Source organism: Idiotropiscis lumnitzeri, chromosome 12, assembly GCF_059441095.1.
Source record: "Idiotropiscis lumnitzeri isolate Australia: NSW breed Sydney's pygmy pipehorse chromosome 12, RoL_Ilum_1.0, whole genome shotgun sequence".
Classification (NCBI taxonomy): Eukaryota; Metazoa; Chordata; class Actinopteri; order Syngnathiformes; family Syngnathidae; genus Idiotropiscis; species Idiotropiscis lumnitzeri.
In genome coordinates, this window is record NC_142402.1 from 20,141,583 (window position 1) to 20,166,199 (window position 24,617).

Here is a 24,617-nt window from a genome sequence, read left to right on the forward strand (position 1 = left end):
AAAAAATTGTGTTTTGTCATTTGTGACAATATTTCAGGAAATAAATGAAAAGATAAAATCCAACTCACATTTGATCACCGGCTATGAGATCACTCCGCATTTTATCTTTACTTCAGTAGAATAATATTCCATTCCAATTACATGTTTAAATGCCCTCCCTTTAAGAAAGTTTTAGGACCAATTTATGATCACTTGTAAAAAAGAAAAAAAACTCATTTGCAATCTCGTCCCTCCTGCGTAACCAAAGAGCGTTTACGAACCGCCCACAGGAGATGACAACAACAAAACAGAGCGAGCGAGGCTGCTAGCGTAGTTAGCTCCTCGCTGTCAACAACAGTTAACCCCTGTAGGTGTTTGTTACACCATCCCGGGTTGGATATAAGAAACAACGGACGTCTTTTTTTAAACGGCAATGCTGTCCACCAATACTGCTCCTCGCTCACCATGACTGTCATGAACCCAAGGCTAGCCGCGTCTTCGAGCTAGTGTTGCTAAGTTAGCTCTATGTTTGCCAAAGTAACCTGGCTTAGCTAGCTAGCTCTGTCGCTAGCTCGTTAGCTAGCCCACTCGCCTTAGGTAAAGGTGGAGACCCAACAACGGGAGATGCGGGTGAAGTGAGGTAAGACATTTCAGTTTTGAGGGTTTATTGCACAGTGTGTTGTCATTGATGTACTCTTGCACACATATGATCGTTAATATGTGCTTGTCCTGCTGTGATACGTCAGCTGTTTTTATCGACTGTTGTTGTGTTTGGCTAATAGCTACTTAGCGCAGTTAGCAGGGTATCATTAGACTGGCTAACAGATGCCACTCGTTTCAGTTATGCAAAGCCAGGCTATGGATACCCACGACCAAAAAAAAAAAACAACAAAAAAAAACATGACAATCAAAAAAAAAAACATGACAATCAGTTGTCCCTTGTGTGACCCTTCTACTGAAGGGCCTCGAGTTGAATTGCTGGTGACTTGTTTTTAGAGCTCTTAACATTTGAATGTGTTCCCAATGTCGCCATTGTAGGAGCAGTGAAATATTTAACGTACACCGCAGGTCAAAGTGGCCATTTATTTGGGAACATGACATTCTTTTGACAGGCATGCGTTACTCCTGGCAACATTTTGACTCGGCGTGTAAACATGACTTCGAGTGGCGTTTCAACAATGTTTCACATAAAATACGCCGTTCGTGTTTATGTCGCATTATCCAAACAGCTAAAACTGTTCCAGTTGCTTTTATCACTTTCCTAAAAAGAAGATAAGCGCCAGGATGTTTGTTTATGTGCATGCAGTTGTCATATTCATGATGAGTTTAGAGTATGTATAAATGTGGTGAAAATAATCTAAAAATATTTTTTCAAATGCTATTTTTGAACAATACAGCCTCTTCATAGTTCTTAATGTCTATTTTGTCACTTCATTGCAATAGTACAGTTATTCCCTTTGATTGTGACACAAATAACCGTCAACTGACATGGCTTGAAGAATTTCATTTGCTGTGCGTTTACTCTTTGCAGGGTGGCCTTGTAAGACTAAATGAACAAGTGCGGAGACCTGCGGCCGATTCATCATGAAGTTGTATGTGTTCCAGGTTAACAATGGCAGCACGCTGACATTTGACACCGACCTTGCTGTCCAAACGTAAGAGAAAACGGCCATTCAGCACCCTGAAGTGCCGGTCTTCCTGCCATTTTCGCATCGGTCTAAATGTTATTTTATTCCCTTTCCTTTCTCAGCGTACTGGAGCTTAAACATGCCATCCAGGCGAAGTATAAGATTGCAATTCAACATCAAGTCCTTGTTGTCAATGGAGGGGAATGTATGGCTGCGGAGAGGCGCGTCTGTAGCTACAGTGCTGGCACTGTAAGTGTAGAATATTGTTTTCACGCCGTCTGTTCACCAGCCCGCTATGCAATTCTAAAAACTTCAAAGGAGATCGTGCAAAAAGCCCACATTTACACATTTTTACCACAACATACTGTTAATACATGATAATGCACATTTATCTGACCGTTGCTTTATATTTTCTCATACATTTAGTATGGCCTTTGGAGGGCTGAAATAGCTCATGATCGCCCTTCAGGTTCCTTTTTTGGGGTTTGATGTTTTTTTTTTTACTGTATTACTGAGCAGCCATGACAGAAACATATGCAACACATTCTTCTGGCGCAAGATGCATCATCACGCTTATATCAGAGGATATTTTTTCAAAAAATGATTAGGAAATTGATTCATTTTGGAATTGGAAAATGTTAAGCGCAATTCCACTTTATACCATGCCTGGAATCTTTGCCCTAATTGTGTTCAAATTACGTTGAAAATAAAGATTTGAGGTGTTACAGCAGCAAAGATATAGATCACACAGAGTCGGCGGCGTAAGGTAGCCGTTAATGTATAACATTAGCAGCAGACATTCATAAAAAAGCATGCAAATATACACAGTATAAACGTATCTAAGTGTAAGGAAACACTCCTAATGCCTGTCCATTATACAGAGGGGGAAACACTGTAATGATAAAAACTACTGAATGATTGAAAATAGTGCAATCATAAAAATATTGCAATGATAAAAGTACTGTAATGGTAAAAAGTACTGCAATGATAAAAGTACTGCAATGATAAAAGTACTGTAATAGTGAACGTCCTGTAATGGTAGAAATGCTGCAGTGATTTAAGTACTGTTATAAGAATAAAAGAGAACGAGTCACTACTAGCCACTTTTGGAGGAATCAGAATTGACACGCCCTCGTTGTGTTGATTCACAATTTGTGGCCGTTTTCCTCCAGGAAACAAACCCCATATTCCTGTTCAACAAGGAGATGATCTTGTCCGACCGGGATCCAACCATCCCCAAAACCACCTTCTCCATTGAGAGTGAGATTCAAGTGAAGGTGGAAGAGTCGCTACTCATGCCAGCCGTCTTTCACACCGTTGCCTCTCGAACACAACTTGCTCTGGTAATTGACTGTCAAACACTTCCTAAATAACACTTGACGTTGCCTTTTTTGATTTTCTTCATCACAACTCAATACGAAGCAAAGAGCACGTTGACAATCTCAACATGTGCCAGCTTTTGATCAAATTGAACACGTAGCTTTGCAAATGGTCCGTGCACTGATCCTAATTTACAAGAATAACTAAAAAAGGTGTGAACTGGCTTGGATGAATAATGTCGAGTATTTTCGCGACCATAAGGTGTATTAAAAGTCGTCTCAGTTACAGGTGCCAGTTCTTTATTTAACAAATGCATAAGGCTGCATCTTGGATCCATCATTTGACTGATATGTGTTCTGCATGCTGCACAGGAAATGTTTGAAGTTGCCAACAAGCTTAGCTCGTTCTGTGAACGTTTGGTTCATGACGAACACCTCCAGCACCAAGGCTGGGCCGCCATCATGGCCAACCTGGACGACTGCACGCTGTCCTATCAGAAGCTGCTCGTGAAATTTGACACTGCGTACTCGACGTACCAGCAGGATCTGGAGGAAATTAAGTTTAAACTTACTCGGTAAGTGTTGCCACTCGGAAGAGAGTATGCCAGATTAAAACCATGTTCTTTGCGCGACTGTGTATGTAGCAGTCGTTTTGTGTTGCCATACAAGTGTAAAAATAAGGTAAGTGCTCTATCTGAAAAGGACTTTGGCGCATGAGGCCGGTCACGGCATGTGCCTCGGAGAGATCTCTTTGTGGCGTATGCTCAGTTCTTTAGCGGTGATGTTTACAAACAAGTGAATCTTGATGAAATCAAATGTCTGAATGCGTTTTTCTGGTTCCAGTTAAAAAGTGAAACTCCTGCATAGCTTCGATAGGCGACTTTCACAATTTTCTTATAGAGCTAACGAAAACCAAAAGTTGCTCCCGTTTTATTTCAATAGCATATTGCACTCAACCAGGTGCGGGAAATGTGAGTCACGTTTTGTTGTCGCCATCCTTGTGTTTTAATTGCACTTAATTGTCACAGGCTGGGGACAGCAGTCGCCGTGATGGCCAGGATACCTCTGCTAGAATGTTTGACGAGACAAAGTCATCGAGAGCACATGAAGAAGTCCTCCTCCACCCCGGAGAAAGATTCAGACGAGACGGAAGAAGAAAAATCCACTGACTCGGTGCTATGTGCCCCGGATGCAAAGCAGGACCTCAAGGTACCGGGTTCTACCGAGACGTCCAAGAGCGAAGGTGCCGGTGAGCGAGACGGGAGTCAGATGACGGGCAGCGGAGGGCTTAAAGCCGCGCTGCCGGATGAAGACATCCCCAAGCCCGGCAATGTGCCACAATTCAATGTCACGCTGTTGGACTGGATCAACGTGCAGGATCGACCTAACGACGTGGAGTCTGTTGTTCGGAAATGCTTTGATTCCATCAACAGGGTGAGCTGCTGTTTATAATTCATGAAAAAAAAATAAATGTGTGGAGGATCAAAACAAAACAAAAACAACCTTGCAATTGTTTTTTCCAACAGCTTGACCCGCGCATCATTCAACCCTTCCTGGCGGACTGTCGCGATACCATCGCCAAGTTGGATAATCAAAACATGAAAGCCATCAAGGGACTGGAGGACCGGTTGTACGCTCTCGACCAGATGATTGCAAGCTGTAAGAAGCTGGTCAATGAACAAAAAGAACTTGCTCAGGTGTGTTATCGGCCCCCACAACGACTCATAATCGGTATCGGCCCTGAAAAAAGCATATCGTCTAATAAATACCGACTCGCAACTTCCGAACAGCACAACGAGTTGACATGTTGATCTGGTCGCCTTTTCAAGTCAAACAACCAAATGTTGCCGAAAAAAGGGTATTAGCCCAAGAGAGAATGTCTTCTATTTCTTGACATTTCTGTGAATCTCTTGCAGGGATTTTTAGCCAATCAGAAGCGGGCTGAAAACCTGAAGGACACATCTGTTCTGCCCGACTTGTGTCTGAGTCACACCAACCAGCTGATGATCATGTTGAACAACCACCGCAAGCTGCTGGACATCAAAAAGAAGTGCACCACCGCCAAGCAGGAGCTGGCAAACAACCTTCAAGTCCGACTCAAGTAACGTCGCTTTCGCCCGCCGCCTTGCAGGTGACGGCTTTGCGCTCGTTTTGCAGACCTGTCGTTTGAATCTTCGCAACAGATGGTGCTGCTACGTGATGCTCCACGCCGACCAGGATGGTGAGAAGCTTCAGGCTCTGCTCCGCCTCCTCACCGAGCTCCTGGAACGGGTGCGCGTGGTTGAAGCCCTCAGTACCGTGCCGCAGATGTACTGCTTGGCGGTGGTGGAAGTTGTGCGGAGGAAAATGTTTATGCGACACTACAGAGAGGTCCGTTAGTCTTGCCTAGCGCGTTATTTCTGCGTGTTGGGCGTGGTGACGCAAACTGCGCATTGTTTTTCTTTTCCCAGTGGGCCTACGCACTTGTGAAAGACGGCAAACAACTGTACGAGGCCGAGAAGTTCAAAAGGGAGAACTTTGGGAAACTCTTCAGTAAGGCCGAACAATGCTCTTGTCGTCTGCTACTTGTTGACGTCACACGCGAGATCATGACCCGAACTGCTCTTTCAGGAAAGTCCTTCCTCAGAAATCGTTTGTTCCGAGGGCTGGACGCGTGGCCTCCGACTTCATTTTGCGTAAGGCCTTCTGTTTCTTGAATGAAAGCATTTTAACACGTCATGGTCACGTTCGTTCACGCCGCCCTCCATTGTTGACAGACGCGGAGACCACGAAGATTTGACGATGAACTTCCAGACATCTCGCTGAATGACTTGCAGTACTTGAAATCGTGTTGTCCCGTGGAGGTGCAGCCTTTCCTCATGTGAGCATTTCGCTCTTGACGCTTGTATAAAAATCCACAATTAGTTTGATTTTAAAATCCATTCTCACTTTTTTTTCTGGGCAGGGTTCCGACAATGTGTGACTTTGATCCCTTGCATCAGCACGTTCAGAAGCTCACTCGGCTGGTCCAAGCGACACAGAGTTTGGACGACATGTCTGAAACGATCACGAACCTGCTGAGTGAACAAAGGGTAAATAAATTTGCACCTTTCGACGGGGCATTATTCAACACGAGAAGAACGAAATGCTTCAAATTGACAGATTTATGATTTTTGTTTGATTGCACTTGATGGTTTTCTTTACATTTTATTTATTTTTTATTTTTTAAGCGCCACAACCGTTCACATTTGTCTTGTCTTTCCAGGCGTCTTATAGCCAGAGCACGCACAGGTCAACATCGTTGACGCCTCAGTCCGCAGAAAGCCTACCTGAGCCGGGCGCCACCTCCAAAGCTCCCGCCACCCTCAGCCTTCAAGGTGCCAGCTCTCATCCGCTCCACGTTCCCGCCCCTTTAGAGGACCTTTCCCCAGACAGCATCGACGCGCAAACGTTTGACTTCGAAACCATCGGCCATCCCAACATGGAAGGCGTTTTGCAGCCCGGGTCCCTCGACTTGGATTCCCTGGCCGAGAGCCCCGAGTCCGACTTCATGTCCGCCGTCAACGAATTTGTGATCGAGGAGAACCTGACCTCCCCGAACCCCATCAGTGACCCGACCAGCCCCGAAATGATGGTGGAGTCTTTGTATTCATCCGTCATCAACGCCATAGACAGCAAGCGCATGCAGGACACCACCATCCTGCAGAGGGAGAACTCGAGAATCGCCGTGCTCCACCAAGCCATCGACAGCTATCGACTGGCCGCCGAGGAGTCTCACTCCAACCTGAGGTGTGTCAAGGACGACCTGTGCCGCCTGCGCAGTCAGGTCTCGAAAGAGCAAAACGACTTTGGCTTTGCCCTGAGGACCGTGAGCTCGGAGGTGCGCGACACGGTGGACAACATCTGCCGGGCGCTCGAGCTGGAGCTGAAAGAGCAGCATCGGAGCGAGATTGTGGCCGTTCAGCAAGCATATGAGGAGCAGGTCCACTCGCTGACGGAGGACAACCAAGTCAACCAGAATATCGTGCGAGACGTGCAACGGGCCATGCTGGAGCTGGAGGGGCTGATGGAGCGCAAAGAAAAAGAACTCAGCCAGCTGGAGGGCGACAAGGCGCTTTGGCTCGAAACGGAAAGCGACCTGCGAGAGAAGATCAAGGAGTCCGAGCAGCTGACGAGCGAGCGCGAAGCGGAGCTCGAGAACCTCTCGGCGTGCAGAGACTCACTGAAAAGTCAGCTGGAGAATCTGCATTTGGAGATCGAACGTGGCCAGCAGAAGATTAGGCAGGAGTTGGAGGCTGAGGCGCAGACGCTCTTGAAGGATCTTGAGGGCAGATTGAAGGTGGAACATACAGCACGACTGGATAACCTCACTAAGGATCATCAGGAGGCTTTGGAAAACATCGCTGCTGACCACGTGGCTAAGCTAACGGGGGCAACAGAACGCCATAACAGTGCCCTAAGGGAGAAGGACCTCCAAATTAAAGACTTTGAGGCGCGCTATGCTGAGCTTGCAGATCTGCGTTGCAAATTGGAGATGGAGTTGGCCCTCAAAGAGACAGAAGCAGAGGAGGCGAGAGTCCTCCTCGAGCAGACCAAGATGCAGCAGGCCGGGGCGGTGAGCTCCCAGGTCGCCTCCGAGACGCGGGCGCTCAGCCAAGAGCTCGCAAAGACCAAACAAGAACTTGAGGTGAAAAACGAGGAGCACGAGACGTACCGAGCCGAGGTGAAGAACTTCTTGAAGATCGAAAAGGACCACTGCATCTCGGAGCTGGTGGACCGACACGATGAGGAGATGGCACGGTTGCAAAGCCACGTAGCGTCCGTGCAGCAGCGGGCACATGATGCTGAGCGCAGCCACGCAGAGCAGCTGGAGAAGCTCAAGCGGGAGCTGGACCAGACGAAAGAAAAGGAGCTGCAGTTTGGGAATTTCCAAGAACTGGAGCGGGAGTTGAAGGCCGCGAGCAGCGACTTGCTGGCTGAAAACCAGCTTTTACGGAAAAGACTCGAGGAGGAAGCCTCAGATGAAGCTTTGAAAGTGTTGCAGTTGAAAAACGAGGAGATAGAAAAGCGACTGTCCGACAGGATACGGCAGCTTGAGGACGAGCTTCTTAACAAGCCGTCGTTATCGAGGTAGAACTCGCCACAAAGTCTCAAACGTTTTAATAATGAATGAACGCCAGTTTTGCAATGTAACCTCTCACGTTGTGCTTTTCAGCGACGCGGGGCTCCCCCTGCGCGCCGAGAGCCGCGCAGATGCACCCCTCTCTCTGGACTCGGCCCTGCAGCAGGAGAGGGCCTCCCTGCAGAGCCAGCTGGAGCTCCTGGAGAGGAGGAAAAACGAGGAGATCCAGAATCTCAAGACCTCCCTGATAGCAGAACAACAGGTCGGAACTTCTTTGTGCAACCATTTTTTTAAGTCTTTTTTGCTGGTTCTTTTCAATACAAGTCGGAAAATGGAAGCTTTTAGAAAACGTTCGGAGACACAACCTTTCTTAAACGAAGGACATAAATGTGTGTCGGTCCTTTGACTGAAGTGTGACAACGGATGTTTTCGATAAGAAGTCAGACAAGCAGTCATTGTGGTTTTGGAACTGTGTGCAAATAACAAATTGGTTTTGGAGCGTGCGTGAATTCAGATGAGAAAAAAAATAGGCTGTGGAACTTTACGAAAACGGAAACAAAAAGCTGATTATTTTTCGATGTCAATCGCATTTGAATACAAATTGACAATGGCAGAAATGAATCGATGACCGTATTTTCCAGACTAGAAGGCGCATCAGAACGTAAGCCGCAGCAACTCTTAAAGAATAAATAAATAAAGAAAGTTTTATCTTGTTCAGGGATATTGGGCCGCCCTCACAAATGAAAAATTAGAGACAGCAGTTCATACTCGGCTCACTTTGTATACGTGACCAAGACTACAGCAAAGTTGCATTTCCATGCTAATGACCACCAAGTTGTTGCGCCTAAAGTCTTCGTGTGTTTCTTTAGACAAACTTCAACACTGTTCTGACTCGTGAGCGGCTGAAGAAAGAGCAGATCATCAGCGACCTCACGGAGGAGCTGCAGAACGTCACCCAACAGCAGGAAAAGGACAAAGGTGAGCGCCCTCAAACGTCCTGCCGACGACGCCCGTGACGACTCCATCGTTTGCTCCCGCAGCTCTGATCGAGACTCTCTCCGAGGACCGCGCCAGCGTGATGCAAGAGAAGAAGCACCTGGAGGAGGAGCTGAACCGCCTGCGCAGCACCACTCTGGTCTCCTCGGCCATCTTCAGCACCCAGCCGTCGGCGCACGAGGTCGCCGGCGCGTGTTCGTCCGAGCTCCTGGCCGACAGCGACAGACTGGCCTCTGTGGCCACCTTGAGGGACGACGAGCAAGTCGACTCGGCGGTGGAGGCCAGCATGGTGGCCGTCCAGTAAGCCTCACATTGGAATACCAACCCAAAAGATTTGACGAACATTGACGTTGCAGAGCATCACGTCACGCTTCTCTTTCTTTTTGTGTGTCCAGTGATAACATCCTGATGTCAGAGGAAAAGCAGAGGATTCTCGTACTTGAGAGGGTATTTACACACTTGACGTTCACAAAACTGGTGACGCGATATGTCTGAGCACAAGCCAAGCACAAAGTCAGAGGACATGTCTGTAGACCTCTCCGTGGATTGTCTCGAGGCGCATATCTATGGAGGGCTACGGAACAAAAACGTGCTGCAATGAGCACAGTGACTTCCATAATCTGCAAATGGAAGAAGTTCCAAACCAGTAGGACTCTAACCGGAGCGTTGGGCGGGAGAAGGGTCTTAGTAAAAGGAGTCAACTCCTACCTGGAGTTTGCCAAAAGGCACCTGAAGGACTCTCCGACCATGAGAAAGAAAATTCTTTGGTCTGACGAGACAAAGATGGAACGGAGCTCGGAGACGAGTCAGGATTTAGGGAAAGATGAATAACATGGCAACGTACGGCGAAAACCTGGCACCCAGATTTATGAAAAAAATAGAGAAGTAAAAAATCTATACGAAGCCATGCTAATTATTATCTTATCAACTACACTATGGTGATAAAGTCACCGCCTCCTTTAGATTTTTCCTGTGGTGAGTGTGATGCACGTTAGACAAATGCAGCCAGTTGCTCCTTTCATGTTGTCTGGCAACAGCGCGAGCAAGCTTGGCGTCGCTTCCTGATTGGCTAGTGTTATTTCACGTCACAATGATGGAATCCTTGATTCTGTCTATCCGTGTCTTGACCACACGCATAACAGAAATATTGAAGAGGTTTAGCATTTACGATTAGCGCCCCTGATTGTTTTTCAAGCAGCTCTTGGAGAAGAAAAAAAAATCATAGTTTACTCTCAGTCCACACCACAGGATGAAATAATCTTTCATAAACATCTGATAACGATGTTCATATTTGGCCCGTTATTTGGTTCGTGTGTGCCTCGCGTTACACACGGAGCGGCATCCTGCCTCTTTTTCAGCTCTGACTTACCCAGGGCAGAAAATGACCTGATTTAATTTGTGGTGCGCCTTCCAAATTGTCATGATGGACCTACAAAAACCTTCCCACATCAGAGAGGAAACACAACATTATTTTTGTCTGGTCTAATGAGTGTCGGCAATGATTTGTTTCAGACTTTACACATGAAGGAGGAAGAGAACAAGCGTCTCAGCCAAAGACTGGTGAGTCCACCTTTGCTGCTATGCTCAAGTTTCTCCGTTAGGTGGCAGTAGCATCAAAGAGTAGAATCCGGATGAAGCCACTGACCATTTCTCAACTAAATTTGAACTTAACGATAAATGAAGGCTGGATACAGGCTCCCAAAAAAAAAAGTACAACATTCACAATCAGACAAATATCCAGTCATGGTTCAAGTGACATTGCTGTTTTTTTTGTTGTTTTTTTTTTTTTTTTTTTAGATGTCTCACAGCATGTCGTCTGTTTCCTCGCGGCAATCCGACAAAATCGCCATCAGAGAGTAAGTGGCCAAAACGTCATTTTCAATTTCCCCAAAAGTCGGAACGGGTCGGAATTATGCGCTTGCTTTCATGATTTGCCTGCCTCAGTTTCCAGGTTGGCGATTTGGTGCTCATCATCCTCGATGAAAGACACGACAACTATGTGCTGTTCACCGTCGGCCCGACTCTCTACTTCCTGCACTCGGAGTCGCTCACCGCGCTCGACCTCAAACCGGGTTAGAGACAAAAATTCCAGTTTATTTCAGCAAAATGTTTTTTTCCCCTTTTAGTCAACGATCGCGCTTGACAAGTCTTTGTGTTGTGCTTGTGTAGCATCGGGGACATCGCGGCGGCCGTGGGTGCTCGGAAAGGTGATGGAGAAGGAGTATTGCCAGGCTAAAAAGGTATTTCGTCCGATCATAACAAGCGTATAAGTTGGAAAGTCTCTTGTGTGGGCTGTGTTCGGAATCACTCCCCCTCCATTTTGTCGTGCTGTTGGAATTTCCATAAAATACACTCATCTTAAAATGATACAATGTCTTTTTTGGTTGATTTATTTCTGACAGAAGGTAAAGCAGCGGAAGGCGATCCGATACGTTCCATGTCGTTTTACGCCAGTTAAGATGAATATTCGAACCTTGCGGGAGTCGAGTAGGAAACGTGTGGATGATTCCGAACACAGCAGCCGACTTTCGGGAGCGTCGGGCCTCACAAAAGTTCTTCCCGTGTTCTCTTACCAGGCCCAGAACAGGTTCAAGGTTCCTCTCGGAACCAAATTCTACAGAGTCAAAGCTGTTCCGTGGAACAGAAGAGTATAATAACCAAGTAAGAAAATTTAGACGTCATCTTTTCTTTCTACCCCTACCGAGACATAACATTTCCCTTGAAAGAACTTTTAAAAAAAGAAAAGAAAAGATGAACAGGAAAACTCTAGGTCAGCATCATGCAATTTATAAGTCAACAACACTACTCTCCTGCTATGATATTTTTTTTTTTTGGTTTTCTTTTTAAGCTAAATTTGGTTTTGTGGACCAAATGCTATTAACATTAATAATTAGGGCGATGCCCTATCTTCTGTGGCATGAAGCCATATGACCTGCGTGTACAAAAAAAAACTGAACAAAATGTAAACAGCATTAGTTCTCAGCATTATCAGCATTTGTGGAAAATATTGTTGTCATTATCAAAAAAAAATCTATATACAATACATTTATTATGATGATTAATGTTTATGGAGGAATGTTCATGGCATGCACATTGATATGTTTTCTTTGATTTGACTTATCCAGATAAGTGTCGTAGTGGGAAAATGTAGTTGTTCCTCACAGCAAAGCAGTCTGGCCCTCTTGTGAATACTGACATGTACATTCTTGTGGCCGAGCTGAGCGGGGGGGGGGACAAACAAATCACCTTTGCAATCCTGAAAATGCACTTTGAAAATCAAAGAAGAAAAAAAAAACGACGAAACAAGCGCCGCTCAACCCCCCAAAAAAAGGAAAAAAAATATTTTGGGGACGCAACGGCGCTCTCATGATGATTATTACGTCAATAATCATGCACAAACTTTCTGTTGGAAAATGTCGAAAGGAACTCTTGTGTGACGTCGTTCCATGATGAGACAAAAATTGTACATGGGCCGTCAGATCTCAAGTGTAGTAAGACTTGACTGTATTGCAAAAGAATAGAGTTTTGAAACAATAAAGGATGGATCCCAAATACACTTTCACGACCTGGACTTTATTTGGTATGCAGTGAAATCTCAATTTGGTGCACTTTGACGGAACCCAAGTTAGCGTAGCAAAAAAAAAAAAAAAAAGCGATATTTTGCCTTCCAGTAAGTCACAGTTGCATATTCCGAATTGATTGCACTTTTAATTTAGGGGGATCACATTTTTGTAAGGGTTTTTTTTTTTTTTTAATTCTCAAGGTGTCGGCTTTAATGGACCCAAAGTGACTCAGCTGAAGTTCGCTTCACTCAAATTTGTACTACTCGGTCATTCCATAATTGCAAAATAAATATGTAGCCCACAATGAGAAGTGTAAGCATAAGACATGTTTGCCATCTAGTGGTAATTGGTGAAATTACAACTTTTCCCAATCAATGGAAAATCGACAAAGGGATGCACTCATGACAACCGTGCCTAAGAAAAGTTAGCTTCCATATTTTTTAAACTCCAATTTTGCCTTTCACAGAACTGCAACGCACGATAATAAAACTGAAGGTAGCTTAGCAATTAAAAAAAACTAATCTTTTTTTTCTTTCTTTTTTTTAAGCTGCTGCACTTCATTTTGTTCAAGTTCCAGATGGATTGCAATTTTACTTTGGGACACACTCCCAAAGTACCTTAAAAATAGTTATTAGTGACTTCAGGGGCATCTATAATAACCAATTGCTTTAATCACACCTTTAAAAAAAAAAAAAAAACAGTCGGGGGAATTCGGCACACTATATCGCACATTCATTTAATTTCCCTTTTGAGGAAGCGTTGCATTTGGCACGCGGCTGCAGGCAACAGACTTCAAAACGGCTTCAAATAGGGGGGCCCGGGAACGCCGCGGCCCTCATGGAGACGCGAGCCCACCAACATCACTTTCCCAGTTCACAGCGGGGTGCATCGCAGCTCGCCGCCGAGCGCTCCCTTACCATGTGGGTCTCGGGGTGTTTGAACAATGTTTAGCTCCATTTCCTCCGCTCAGCATAAGCCTCTTGTCACATTTTGGATGGCTCCTTCATAAATTGATGGTGTGATTCCTACAATTTTCGGGACAGGCCTGAATGACAAAATATGCAACACAACATTCGATACCGAGGTGGCTGGCAAGCGCCGAGCATGTGCACTGGACAGGCTCTTAGTGTAAATGTTTACAACCCCCCGCTGAGCTCGGCGCTGCCTGGAGTCGCTCTCGTCAGGCTGAATGGGATGCCGCGTTGCCATGTGCGCCCGTTTTCCACTGAAACCTTTGAAAGGCTGTCAAACTTCTCCCTGCAAACACTTGACGACCCCTCCTCGGCGCAGGCCAGCTTTTAATTGGCTAGAGAGGAGAAGGGACCGGACACCATAGTGGGCACCTTTGAGCTTCCATATTGTTTGTAATGGATTGAAATAGCAACAACAACCCGCCCCCCAAAAAAAAATCTACAATAGATAAATAAATTCTTTCTTCATTCCATTAGGGAAAACAAAGCAGAGGAATAAAATGGGACCAACACACACAATGGAAATTGTTGAGCAGTAAAGATGTCCGTACAATTTAGGGAAAATAAAAAGTGGTAAAAAGTAAGTCTAAAAAAACCTGAAAAATATTCAACATAATCAGATGTACAAATACTCGAGATATAAATTTTTAGCTCAATTAAGGCTGCGACTAATGATTATAATTGATTAATCGTTTGAGTTGCCGATTATTCGATGAATCGGATAAAAGAAATGTTTTCATTTTCATCTCTCAAAAAAATTATTTCAAAATGAACAAACAATTTGGGTCAAAAATGTATTTTTTTTTTTGTTTTTTTCTTCAAATCAGTTTGCTTTCATGCTGGACGACAGAAAGTAAATTTACAGTTGAGGCGCTGAAATTTTGAGTTTTTGAATCATTTTAAATTAAACAAAGTTTCAACGCTGTCCAAATATCAATTTAATTGTTCCACTTTCAGATCATTTAAAGCAACAGATACATTTCCTGAAAGTGGCTTGTACATCTGCCTCACAGTTTTGAGGTTGGGAGTTTGAATCCCGGCCTTCCTTTGTAACGTTTGCGTGGGTGATCACACACTCGCACAACCCTTCTCACATTGCCTTTAGCCGACTCAAGTGAGCTTATTAGCAGATGTGTAAAAATGTATTTGTAATCCTCAGTTCCCCATCTTAACGAAAGCCTACAGTCTCGAATTTGGGTTTCAAATTGGAAAGTGAATTTAAATTGGACCAGCCACTTAGTGTTGTTACTAAATCCATTTTTTTCTTGTAAATTCTAGGCAGCTAGCAAAAGCATAGCATCTCCTTTCACGTCTTTGTTACATCTCAGGTGGGATATTTTAATACATTTAATTTTGGACTCAGCCAGTCCTCCTTCAAGGATCTCCAGTTGCTCTAAAATACTGCTGCGCGCCTCCTAACTGGAGCTCGTAGGAGGGAGCACATGACTCCAATTCTGGCCTCCTTTTGTTGTCATCTGTACATTTTAGAGTTCATTTAAAAATTATTTTATTTGTCTTTAAGTAGTCATGCCCTGTGCAAATGAAAATGCCCCCCCCCTCATTAGTTTTCACCTTTCCTTTCATGTATTATCTGTAAACTGTTTCTAATAGTTTGGTTTGACCTCCAAAAGGGGGCTGACGTATTCGAAACAGTTCAACAAATTAGCATAATGTCAAATTGTCCGACTCGATGGAGCTTTCTTGCGTTTTGTTTGTGTCATTCCCTTCGACTGTACTGAACGCTCGGTGCATTTGAAGAAGTCAACTTCGTTTAAAGGCATGTAATCAGCCGCCGAGATGCTATTTGATCGGGCCACCTCCGCTAATACGGCTTTAAAAAGGGGCCTCCGCTGCGATCCAAAGAAACGCCACAATGCCTTTTTTCCCCCCGTGTCAACAACACGCAAGCTGCCGACGCTAAATGAAGGTTTAGACGAGCGCACGGGAAACATCAAGACCACGTCGGCGGTGATTCACAAAGAATGTCAAATCGCGCCCTTTTGTCACGCGCCTCAGCCGCCGTTTGCAGATAATACACAAGTTTTATTTGATTCCCTGACACTCGGCGAGATAGATGCGAGGCTGTAAATAAACAAGCATTGTTTGGCGAGGGGGGGGGGAATATATGCGTGAACTTCAAATGACAGATCAATGAAAATGAATAGGCAAGCCTTCTTCGCGTAACAGTTTTTATATTTTTGAAATCTAAATGAATGCCAGCGTTTGTTGGAAGAAGAGCCAAGGGGAATTAAGGCTGAAAGTGCAAAGCAAGGAGGAAATCGACTTAATGCCATCACATTTCCGCCCTATTCATTGCCTGCGAGAGAGAGAGAGAGAGATTAGGTTCCATATCTGCTGTCAAGTGGAGAAGTTCACCGAAACACAATAATGATCAAACAGACATGCTTTAACAGACATGCTTCATAATCTCATCCGCCATTGTGCCTCGACTACAGGTTGAGGAGGAAATCTTAGACAGGGCCAGATTAAATGTGTGATGAAATGTCGGTGAAATATGACTGGAAGCCTGCTTGAGTTGTTTTTTTTCCTTCTCTCTTCTTTTTCTTTCCGCAACCCACATAATCGCTATTAGTAACACACGCATCCGCATACATTTGAAATTTCAACACATTTATCGGTTCGGGATTGGAAATTGTCACCAAGTGATGGCAGCGTTTTATGGCTAATTAGCGGTGTGAAAGGGGAGCTTTGGAGGCTCCCTCGCAAAGGGAAAAACTGCGTAGGTTTGTCGTACCCAAAAGGCACATTTTGCAGAAAAAGTTTGGCGGCGAGCGTCGAGTGTGCCTAACGAGATGAGAAGTGGATCTCTGTTTGCGTTTTAAGAAAAGTTGAGAGCCGCGGAAATAGAAAACCATCAAATGCGCATTTTGTACCAAAGAAAAGTCATTGGGAAAAAAGTGCAAGTATCTGTTTGTGATATTTCCTCTTTTTATAAAAATGTTTTTTTTTTTTTTTTAGGGAGAGAACATTACGTAACCATACGATTCTTTTCACAAAAATATATTGTGAAAGGCATTTTGTGTTTTTTTACATTGCAGTCTTTCAATTTATTAAATTAAAGTTACCGTCCGATGCAGCTTTGATGTACATGTTAAAGTTTTTGAAGATTTGTGAGACCTTAAAAAAAAAAAAAAATTAAAAATGAGAAAATTTCCCGGGAGTTTATAACGAGCATCTGCATGTTTTGGAAACGTCCTTCTTAAGTCCCGCCTTCGCCACGTGTCATCAACGTGCCCGCATTTCATTGGATGAGCTCACCACCAAACAAGAGCAAGAATTCATCATTTTTGTAAATGTTTGTTAGAGTCAAATGCAACCAAAACCAAAATGTATGTTTCTGGAAGACCTCTTCATTGGATTTCAATTAATAAATATAAATAAATAAATGTGAACAATAAAATGAATTTTTTTTTTTATACTAAGTACATCTAAAAAAAAAATTTTTTTTTTTCTTTCATTTTGAATGCATTCAAAAAACGCAAGGCTCCCCTATTTCAAGTCGTCAAATTGTCGACACGTTAACTTGAATTGCGCGGGTAATCCTCCCAAATATAGACACAAGTGTGGCAATAATTATTCAAATAGCTTGTTGCACAAATCGCGTTAATGTCGCGCGTGACACCGTTTTTTGGAGTCCCCGCCACCAAACAAAAGCAAACATTAAAAACGGCCTTGTCTTATATTTGTAATCTGCCGGCTTACGCTGACAACTATATAATCGATACAAATAGTTGAGAAGAGTCTGGAAATAGGCGGACCATTTCCAGTGGCGTTTTTTTTTTTTCCTTTTCCGCTCCTTGCAGCTGCAACGTGGTGTCGAGCAAATGACACCAGCTTTGATGGCTTGTATAGCTTTTTGAGATGAGCCTCTTTATGCCCGCTTGCCGTGCCATTATGGCTTTGTTGGAAAGCTTGTTTACCTGCTGATAACATACACTGGTGGATTCGGGAGCAGCGATCCAAAAATCTGCTGCCAAAGTCACTCAAGTCTCATTGTGCTGCTGCAAGAGGGAAGAATGAAATGTTTACGCGGAGGGGAATGCAAATGCTAAATGTGAAATCAAACTATGGGACCAATAAGGGATCAGAATAACTTTGCCAGGTTTTATTTTTAGCCCGGTTGCAATGCTAGATTTGTGCAACTCGCTTTTTTTTTTTTTTCCCTTTAGCCTCTGTGCAATTGGCTTTGCTCAGTGGCTGAAAAGACTGGAAAACTGCGAGGTTCTTTGTCCGCCGCCGAGAACGCAAAATATCTCCTGGGCTTGCTACAATCTGGGGTGCATTTAATACCCAAGTCAGATTTCATATCTTGTTTCTATCTATTGACATCACCGCTTTCATTGACGGAACACCTGAAACGGGCACGGCAAAAATCTCGGGAAACGAAAATCCTCAAATCCGTCGACAGGCGTGAGGCAAACATGAAAAATAAAAAAAAAAAATTAAAATATGCTGGTACAGAAATGCCAACATCAGGCAGACAATCAATTGATAAAATAAATTAAAAAAATAAAAATAATAGCCCACGTGGCATGAATCTTTGCAATATGTCGAAGTTGGAGTGGTGAGAATCGATTGAGAAACATCTAAAAAAAAAAAAAAAAGAGAAAATTGAAATTTAATGTTGTAGGATAACACACACAAGACCTCAAAACGATGAATCGATCATCAAAATAATTATCGATGAATTTGATCATCGATTAGTTGTTGATTAATCGTTGCACCTCTCATCTCACGCCGCCATTTTACCAAATTGATGCGTCGCCATGCAAGAACGATTACAGTAGTTCCCGGGCTATAAGCCACACCAGCTCTAAAAAAACCACACACACAAAAAAACATATATAAGCCGCAGTTTTCTATTCTATGTTGAAAAAATGATTTGTTTACTGCATGTACAGAACGATTTTGTACAATGAACAAATTGTTAAAACAGTGCCATTTAACACAGCAACATATGCCCTAAAATATTTGTTAGCTTTAGCTGACACATTATTGTATTACTGACAATTTATTTTTAACCATAGTTTGTTAAAATACCAAACAGCAGAGTATGAATTAAAAAATACCCAGCCGATAAAATTTTTGCATTCCAAAGCCGTCTCGCGGGTGATTTAAAATACAGTACCCTTCATTTCACGTGTGACACCCCTCCCCCCTTATACCTTTTACGTGAAAGGCCAAAAAGCGATCATCTCGCACTCGACTATTCGCGCCAATCGTATGCTTCCAATTGAGATGGAAAGAACGCGATGCGACTCCATCTGGCGCCAACCTGAAGATAAAACACGATCAAAAACAAAGCAAATCAAAAAGCGGCCGGCTCATTTGTGATACCTTACTCTAATACGTAAAAAAGAAGACGGGTCACGGGACCCCCCCCCTTTTTTTTTGCTGGGCGTATGAAAACGAGCTGGGCCAGACCTTTGTTCGCCATGCAGGCAGGTCTCCAGGGGGCCAGCAGGACCCCACAGACGGGCGGCGAAGGGGGCCAGGTGACCCTGTCTCTGAGGTTAGCAGGAAACACTAAAGAGGGATGGGCCGCGAGCTGAGGAGCCACCGAGTGCGAGCGTGCGAGGCTGGTGATGGCAGCTGTCAATGGTTTGGACGGAGAAGCAGACAGATTGTGCGTTCTGTTGGTGCCGCCAGTTCGCCACCTGGCAGGCTTTTCCTTGTTAGAACTTCTTGCTGTTTCTCTGCTCGTCACACAAATGTCGCTCCTCTCATCCGCCGTCGCCGGGGGAAGTTGGATTTGTCAAAGTGTTTAACGCCCGATTGCTCAGTTCGGCAATTCTTGCAAGTGCGAGCTGGATAACGGGTAAAAAAAAAATAGCCATTGATTGAGAGCTGTCCGCGACAAAAAGCCCGATGCATATATTTCCAATTTTTTTTTTTTTTTTTTTTTTTTTTTGCAGTTCAGATTCAAACTAAATTCAGCGAAACTCAACTTGGTATGCTTGGATTTGAAATGTTCAAAATGTTTAAAAACGGTTGCTCATTCCTGCATGAGATTAAAAAATAAAAACAAAAGTCACACATTGAAATAAAATATTACAAATTTATGAAACCATAAGAAATTCTTTTCAGAATTGTTACCTCATTAATTTTTTTTCATGTGTATTTTGTTTTAATTCGCTTAATCATCAACATTAAAAAAAATAATAATAATGTTTTGTTTTTAAATATGATTGTAATTTTTTGAGGTGCACCTACATATCATACAAATAAAAAGTCCATTTTTTTATTTTTTATTTTAGCTGAAAAACAACCAAAATGATTTCTCTGTGCTATTTGTATTGTAAAAAGATTTGAAGATGAATGCAACTCGACATTCTGAGACAGACAACATACAGATCTCAAATATGCTCTGCCAAGTCCGAATTTGGAGCGGCGCCTTCATTCATACTGTACATCCTTCTCTTGCGTATGCCGAAACATTGCATTCTCCTCTTGGGAAAATTTTTTTTTAAAAAAGGGTTGATGTCAAACAACAACCGTAATCGAGAAGACATTTTATCCACTTGAAGCATCCTTTGAGTGGGCGCGATCAATTCAAGTGAGGTTCGTTTGCAAGTAGTAGCCACCGTCGTGACGATACCATATCGTATGTCGTCTGATGAAAACCACATTTGGTGATCTTCGGGTGTGAACATTCCAAAAATTTAAACTTTAAAAATAAAAGAAGAATTTTCTTCTATCCAGCTAAAAAGCGCGGTTTGCGACTCCTCCTTTAGCAAGTGCTAACGCGACGTCACGGCGCAAACGGGATAGAACGCTAACGCTTAAAGTGGAAACGGACGGATCAAATCAATTGACTTTTTGCCTTCTATATCCGTCGATGGCAGTGAATGAGTTATTCGGCCGCTGTTCCGCCTCTCGTGCTCCTTCCGAAGACGGCAAATTTGTGAGTTGTGAGATCACACGCAATGTTGTTTTTACAGAACAGCAACGAGGCGTCACCTTCCTTCGGAATATCGTTAGCGTGAAAGCAGAAATGCACGTCATGGTTCCATGTTTATGGAAAACGGAAAAAAAAATCTGCAATAAATTGAACAAATACGATGACAGTTGCCTTCTTTGAGTTTTGGCGGATTCGTGTGATCTGGATGAGCGAGGAATTTACACGCAGACCTAAAAAAAAAAGTAAAAAATGAACAAGCAAGCACATTCATAATTTTTAGTTACGTTGCAACTGACTTTGGTAATTCCGCTATTCGGATGAAAATATTCTGAAAGGTTTTGTTCATGCATTGTTTAAATGAAAGAAAATGTCTGGAAAAAAAAAAATCCTCAAATCTTCTTGAACATTTTCACAGTCTTCGAAATTCATGGAAAAGGATTTAATCGTTTGAAAAAGTGACACAGTGAACGATGATCCCACATTTTCGGCATACAAATTAGGAAACATCCCAAAAAAGCAATTTTCTCATTTGTATTCGTATTTAATTGATGAATAAATAATGACCAAAGCGCCGACTGATGTCATAGTTTTATTTTTTTTTTAAATCAACACGCTTTGCTTTCCACGTGATTTAAATATTAACATTGTGCTCCAAGTTGAACTATGTCGTCTTTTTAATGCACTTACGAGAAATATCATCTGTAACTTTCAAATCCTATCATAGCGCTCAACACGGCTCTGTGTTGCAGTTGAAGTGGAAGAGCTTAAAAAAAGTACATTTAAAAATCAAATTTGGCAGTCACTTCTTGTTCCAACAGGATTAAAAAAAAAAGTCTTTCATTGGATATAAATATATGCAAAGCGAGTGGCGTGGTGATCTGGGTGCCAGAGGTGGCGCTTTACTCGGGATATTCTGGCTTGGGCCTGCAAGGGACATAAATTAACATGAATTAACACATGCATGCAAAGAAAATAATTAATTCAAGTTATCAGTCACCTCTTCCCTTCCAGGAATCTGATTGACAAGATAAAGTAACGTGCAAAGTGTTTTTTTTTTTTTTTTTTTTCCCAAAGCTTAACAGCCTGGAGCGCCCCTCCTATTTAGTTAGTCATTCCCTCAGTATCACACCCGGAATCTGTCATTTCACAATTTCCTCCCGTAATGCATATGTGCCGCTCGCACAGCGACTGCCATGTAGCGAGCGCGTTGACACGGCGGATGACACCATTCACGTCCAGCGTGCACGTCCGTATACGCCACGCATCTGAGGCAGACGGGTCAAGAATATGGTACATTCTGTTCCCTCATCATTTTTTTGCAAATTGGTTACGATGCTGCGCCGTGCAAACTGTACGTACTGTTAAAAAAAAAAAAAGATCATAAATTAATTGGGGAGTTTAAAATCAGTCTAATTAACTTTGGTATAATGTTCCATTTTGATGTGTTTTTTTTTTGTGATGCAGCGTAATTAAGAGCAAGAGGCAGAGAAGGTCTCCAACGACGGTAAGCTTCAGTTGGAATCGTCGTGTCGTGTGCTCTGTTTGTATGCGTTGCTGCTCCATGTGTGTTAATGTCGCCGTTTATAGTTAACAGAACATTTTTGCTCATTTCTCACAACCCGTCGATAGTCTTTAGCATTGTGTGTTAGCATTAAGCTAACAGACCTTAGTAATAAGAAATTAGATTATTTGAGTGAACAGTTTGGTGTTAAAATATACAAAGTTTAATTATACTTTTTTTTAATCAGAGCTGGCTTTATGTTCATCTTTGAAAGAATATTTTTTTTTGTTTTTGATGTTTTTAAGTTTGATCTATAAAAGCAAAAAAACCTAACCATTAATTCATGTTACTATTATATTATTGGATTATTATTATTATTATTATTATTATGAAAATGTGATGTGCTACAGAAAAAAAAACAACAGTAGATTCAGAATCGGCAAAAAATAATCTATGAAAGTTTCCTAGCAACTAATAAAAAAAAAAAAACTTAGTTTGAAAAAATTCAACTTCGCTTTGAGGAGTTCAATGTGTGTTCTAGAGAAAAAAACTTTTGTAAAATGTTTGAAAGGTCTTTTTATGTTACAGATTTTCACATTGCAGGTTGGTGCGGAACGAGCCACCTGCGATGAACGGAAGTTCACCGTAGTTGAAATAGTTTCCTCGATCCACGCTTCTCAAATTTTGTGAAAATTGAGTTTGTGTCCCCCCCCCCTCACAAAACTGCTAATCTAGAATAAACACAAAAGTGGTCTTTACATTCCAGAACGTGAAAATCCGCAATATCTTTAGGCATGTTTTTTTTATCACATTTATGGCACTTATTTATTTTTTTTCAAAGGTCTTGAATACACTTAAAATAATACCAACACATTTTTTTTCCCAAAAGTAACAAATTTTATTCATCATCTGACAACATACATCAAAAATCCTGCCCAGGGATGTACGTCCTAAAATCAACCGCTTTCTATCGGCGTAGAAAGCAGGATTAATAAATAACTGTGCTGTCATCTAGTGGTCGACACTGGAATTACAAACAGGAGTTCATCCATAAAAGAGTTAAATCTACAAAAAAATAAATATTGGGAATTATCTGGACCGTGAATCTGCAACCAGCAGTTACCAAATCACCATCACATTTTTAACAACTTACGTACGTCATAGTTTGGGAATCCGAAAGAAATGTCACGCAAGCTCTGAAGATGACATAACAGTTCGAAATATTCACTAACAAGTGAAAATACATTCCTTGTCCCCCTACAATATTTCGGGGGTCCTTCTTGTCGCACCCCATCAAATTTCCTGCAAACTGTTTCAAGACGCTAAAAAACAAACACAAATTTTTCACGTGAAATTCCAAACCCAGGAATACAACTCTTCAAGGTAAGTAAAATGTTTCTTTTCTTAATAAATTGGAGTACTGTTTGTTTGAAATAAAGCACGGCAAACATAAATTTGAAATTTGGTGGCAAGAACACACCAACAACCAAAAAGTGATCCCGAGGAGTTTAAGCGCACACAAAAGTAGTTCTGTTAGTTGCCGGCGTGGTGTCACTCGGTCCCGGCACCGGCCCCATGCGGCCCTCACCGTTCAGGCCTGCCTGCAAAGTGACTGCAGTCGGGCACATTGTTCGCAGAACCCCCCCTCGCTCCCCCCCCCCCCTCCCATCTCTGTGAAAAGAGTTATGCTGTCTCTTTTGAATGGACAGCGTTTTGCTTTGTGTGCGCCACCAAAACAGACGGCAAAGTTAGTCAGCAAGTTTGGATTCTTCGAGCTCTCTTTTTTTTTTTGCGTGTGTGTCAGGAAGCAAGTGTGGCACAAAGTCGTACTCTGTGTTCCAGCCGAATGGCGCGCTGAAGGTAGGAACGCTCCGCTTCCATTGGCTACAAAGTATAAAACGCTCGTGTGTGTGTGTGTGAGAGATGAGCGAGTTGTCATTGGTTTGCTTCCAAACAAGTACAATGATCACACGGGGTTAGAAAAGTGTGCAACAAAATGGCAGAGTGCGACGGCGCTGAAATATTCATCTGCTTTTATCTGATCTATTTCCTAACCGCAAGGTTTTTTTTTTGTTTTGTTTTGCCTGCGAATGGTTGGCACTTTTCAAATTACCTGGAGGCAAACGCTATATAGATTTATACAAGTTATTTACAACAAGAGCCAAGCCATTCCTCTGGAAACTAGGCTGCAGATCAAAGGATTGTTTTGATCTCGACTTAGCATATTTGTTTAACCTAGCCGGTGATTGTGAAAAGTGCGCAAGCTTTTGGGTGATATGCACAGGCACCCCTTTATCCGTCTTTTTCTTCTGTTTGCTCTGGATTTAAGTACTTTCTGTATTTGGGAGACAACTGGATTTGCCAGCTTTTGAAATGTAGTTGCCCACTGCAAGCAGTCTTGGCACTGGGAAATAGATAACTAGGTATGTTCCGCCGCTAATCCTGATCGGCCTTGTAATAGTATTTGTGGACGGCACCGCGCTCAATTAGGGCATAATGTGCTATTTTTATTTTCCTTTACGTTGGATTAAATGCGAAAAAGCGTTTTTTTTTTTTCACACGTTTCCAGCTTCTGTTTATCGTTTTTTTTTGGTATTCTTTTAGTACTGCACTTAAAAAAACAAACAAACAAACAAA

General features: G+C 42.8%; 1 protein-coding gene across 2 annotated transcripts; it reads left to right on the forward strand.

Moving 5' to 3' along the window:
* Window positions 1-270: 270 nt before the first annotated feature.
* Window positions 271-12,585, forward strand: rb1cc1 (RB1-inducible coiled-coil 1). Of its 2 annotated transcripts, XM_088311476.1 has the most exons (23): window positions 271-619; window positions 1,511-1,634; window positions 1,730-1,856; window positions 2,780-2,950; window positions 3,299-3,501; window positions 3,955-4,360; window positions 4,453-4,623; window positions 4,843-5,027; window positions 5,110-5,296; window positions 5,377-5,458; window positions 5,537-5,601; window positions 5,683-5,786; window positions 5,871-5,997; window positions 6,171-8,035; window positions 8,121-8,289; window positions 8,897-9,005; window positions 9,068-9,323; window positions 9,419-9,470; window positions 10,536-10,583; window positions 10,821-10,879; window positions 10,968-11,095; window positions 11,193-11,263; window positions 11,600-12,585. In XM_088311476.1, the coding sequence occupies exons 2-23, from the start codon at window positions 1,564-1,566 to the stop codon at window positions 11,675-11,677; spliced, it is 4,734 nt and encodes a 1,577-aa protein (XP_088167602.1). In that variant the 5' UTR covers window positions 271-619; window positions 1,511-1,563; the 3' UTR covers window positions 11,678-12,585. The 2 variants fall into 2 exon arrangements, with proteins under 2 accessions (XP_088167602.1, XP_088167601.1); XM_088311475.1 differs by having other exon boundaries at window positions 5,377-5,601.
* The last annotated feature ends 12,032 nt before the right edge of the window (window positions 12,586-24,617 follow it).

Bases quoted from the DNA above. Each gene is read 5' to 3' on its own strand.
- rb1cc1 (XM_088311475.1), top strand. From the start codon at position 1,564: ATGAAGTTGTATGTGTTCCAGGTTAACAATGGCAGCACGCTGACATTT. The intron at 9,006-9,067 runs GTGAGCGCCCTC...TTGCTCCCGCAG, and splicing joins ACAGCAGGAAAAGGACAAAG to CTCTGATCGAGACTCTCTCC. The intron at 9,471-10,535 runs GTATTTACACAC...GATTTGTTTCAG, and splicing joins GGATTCTCGTACTTGAGAGG to ACTTTACACATGAAGGAGGA.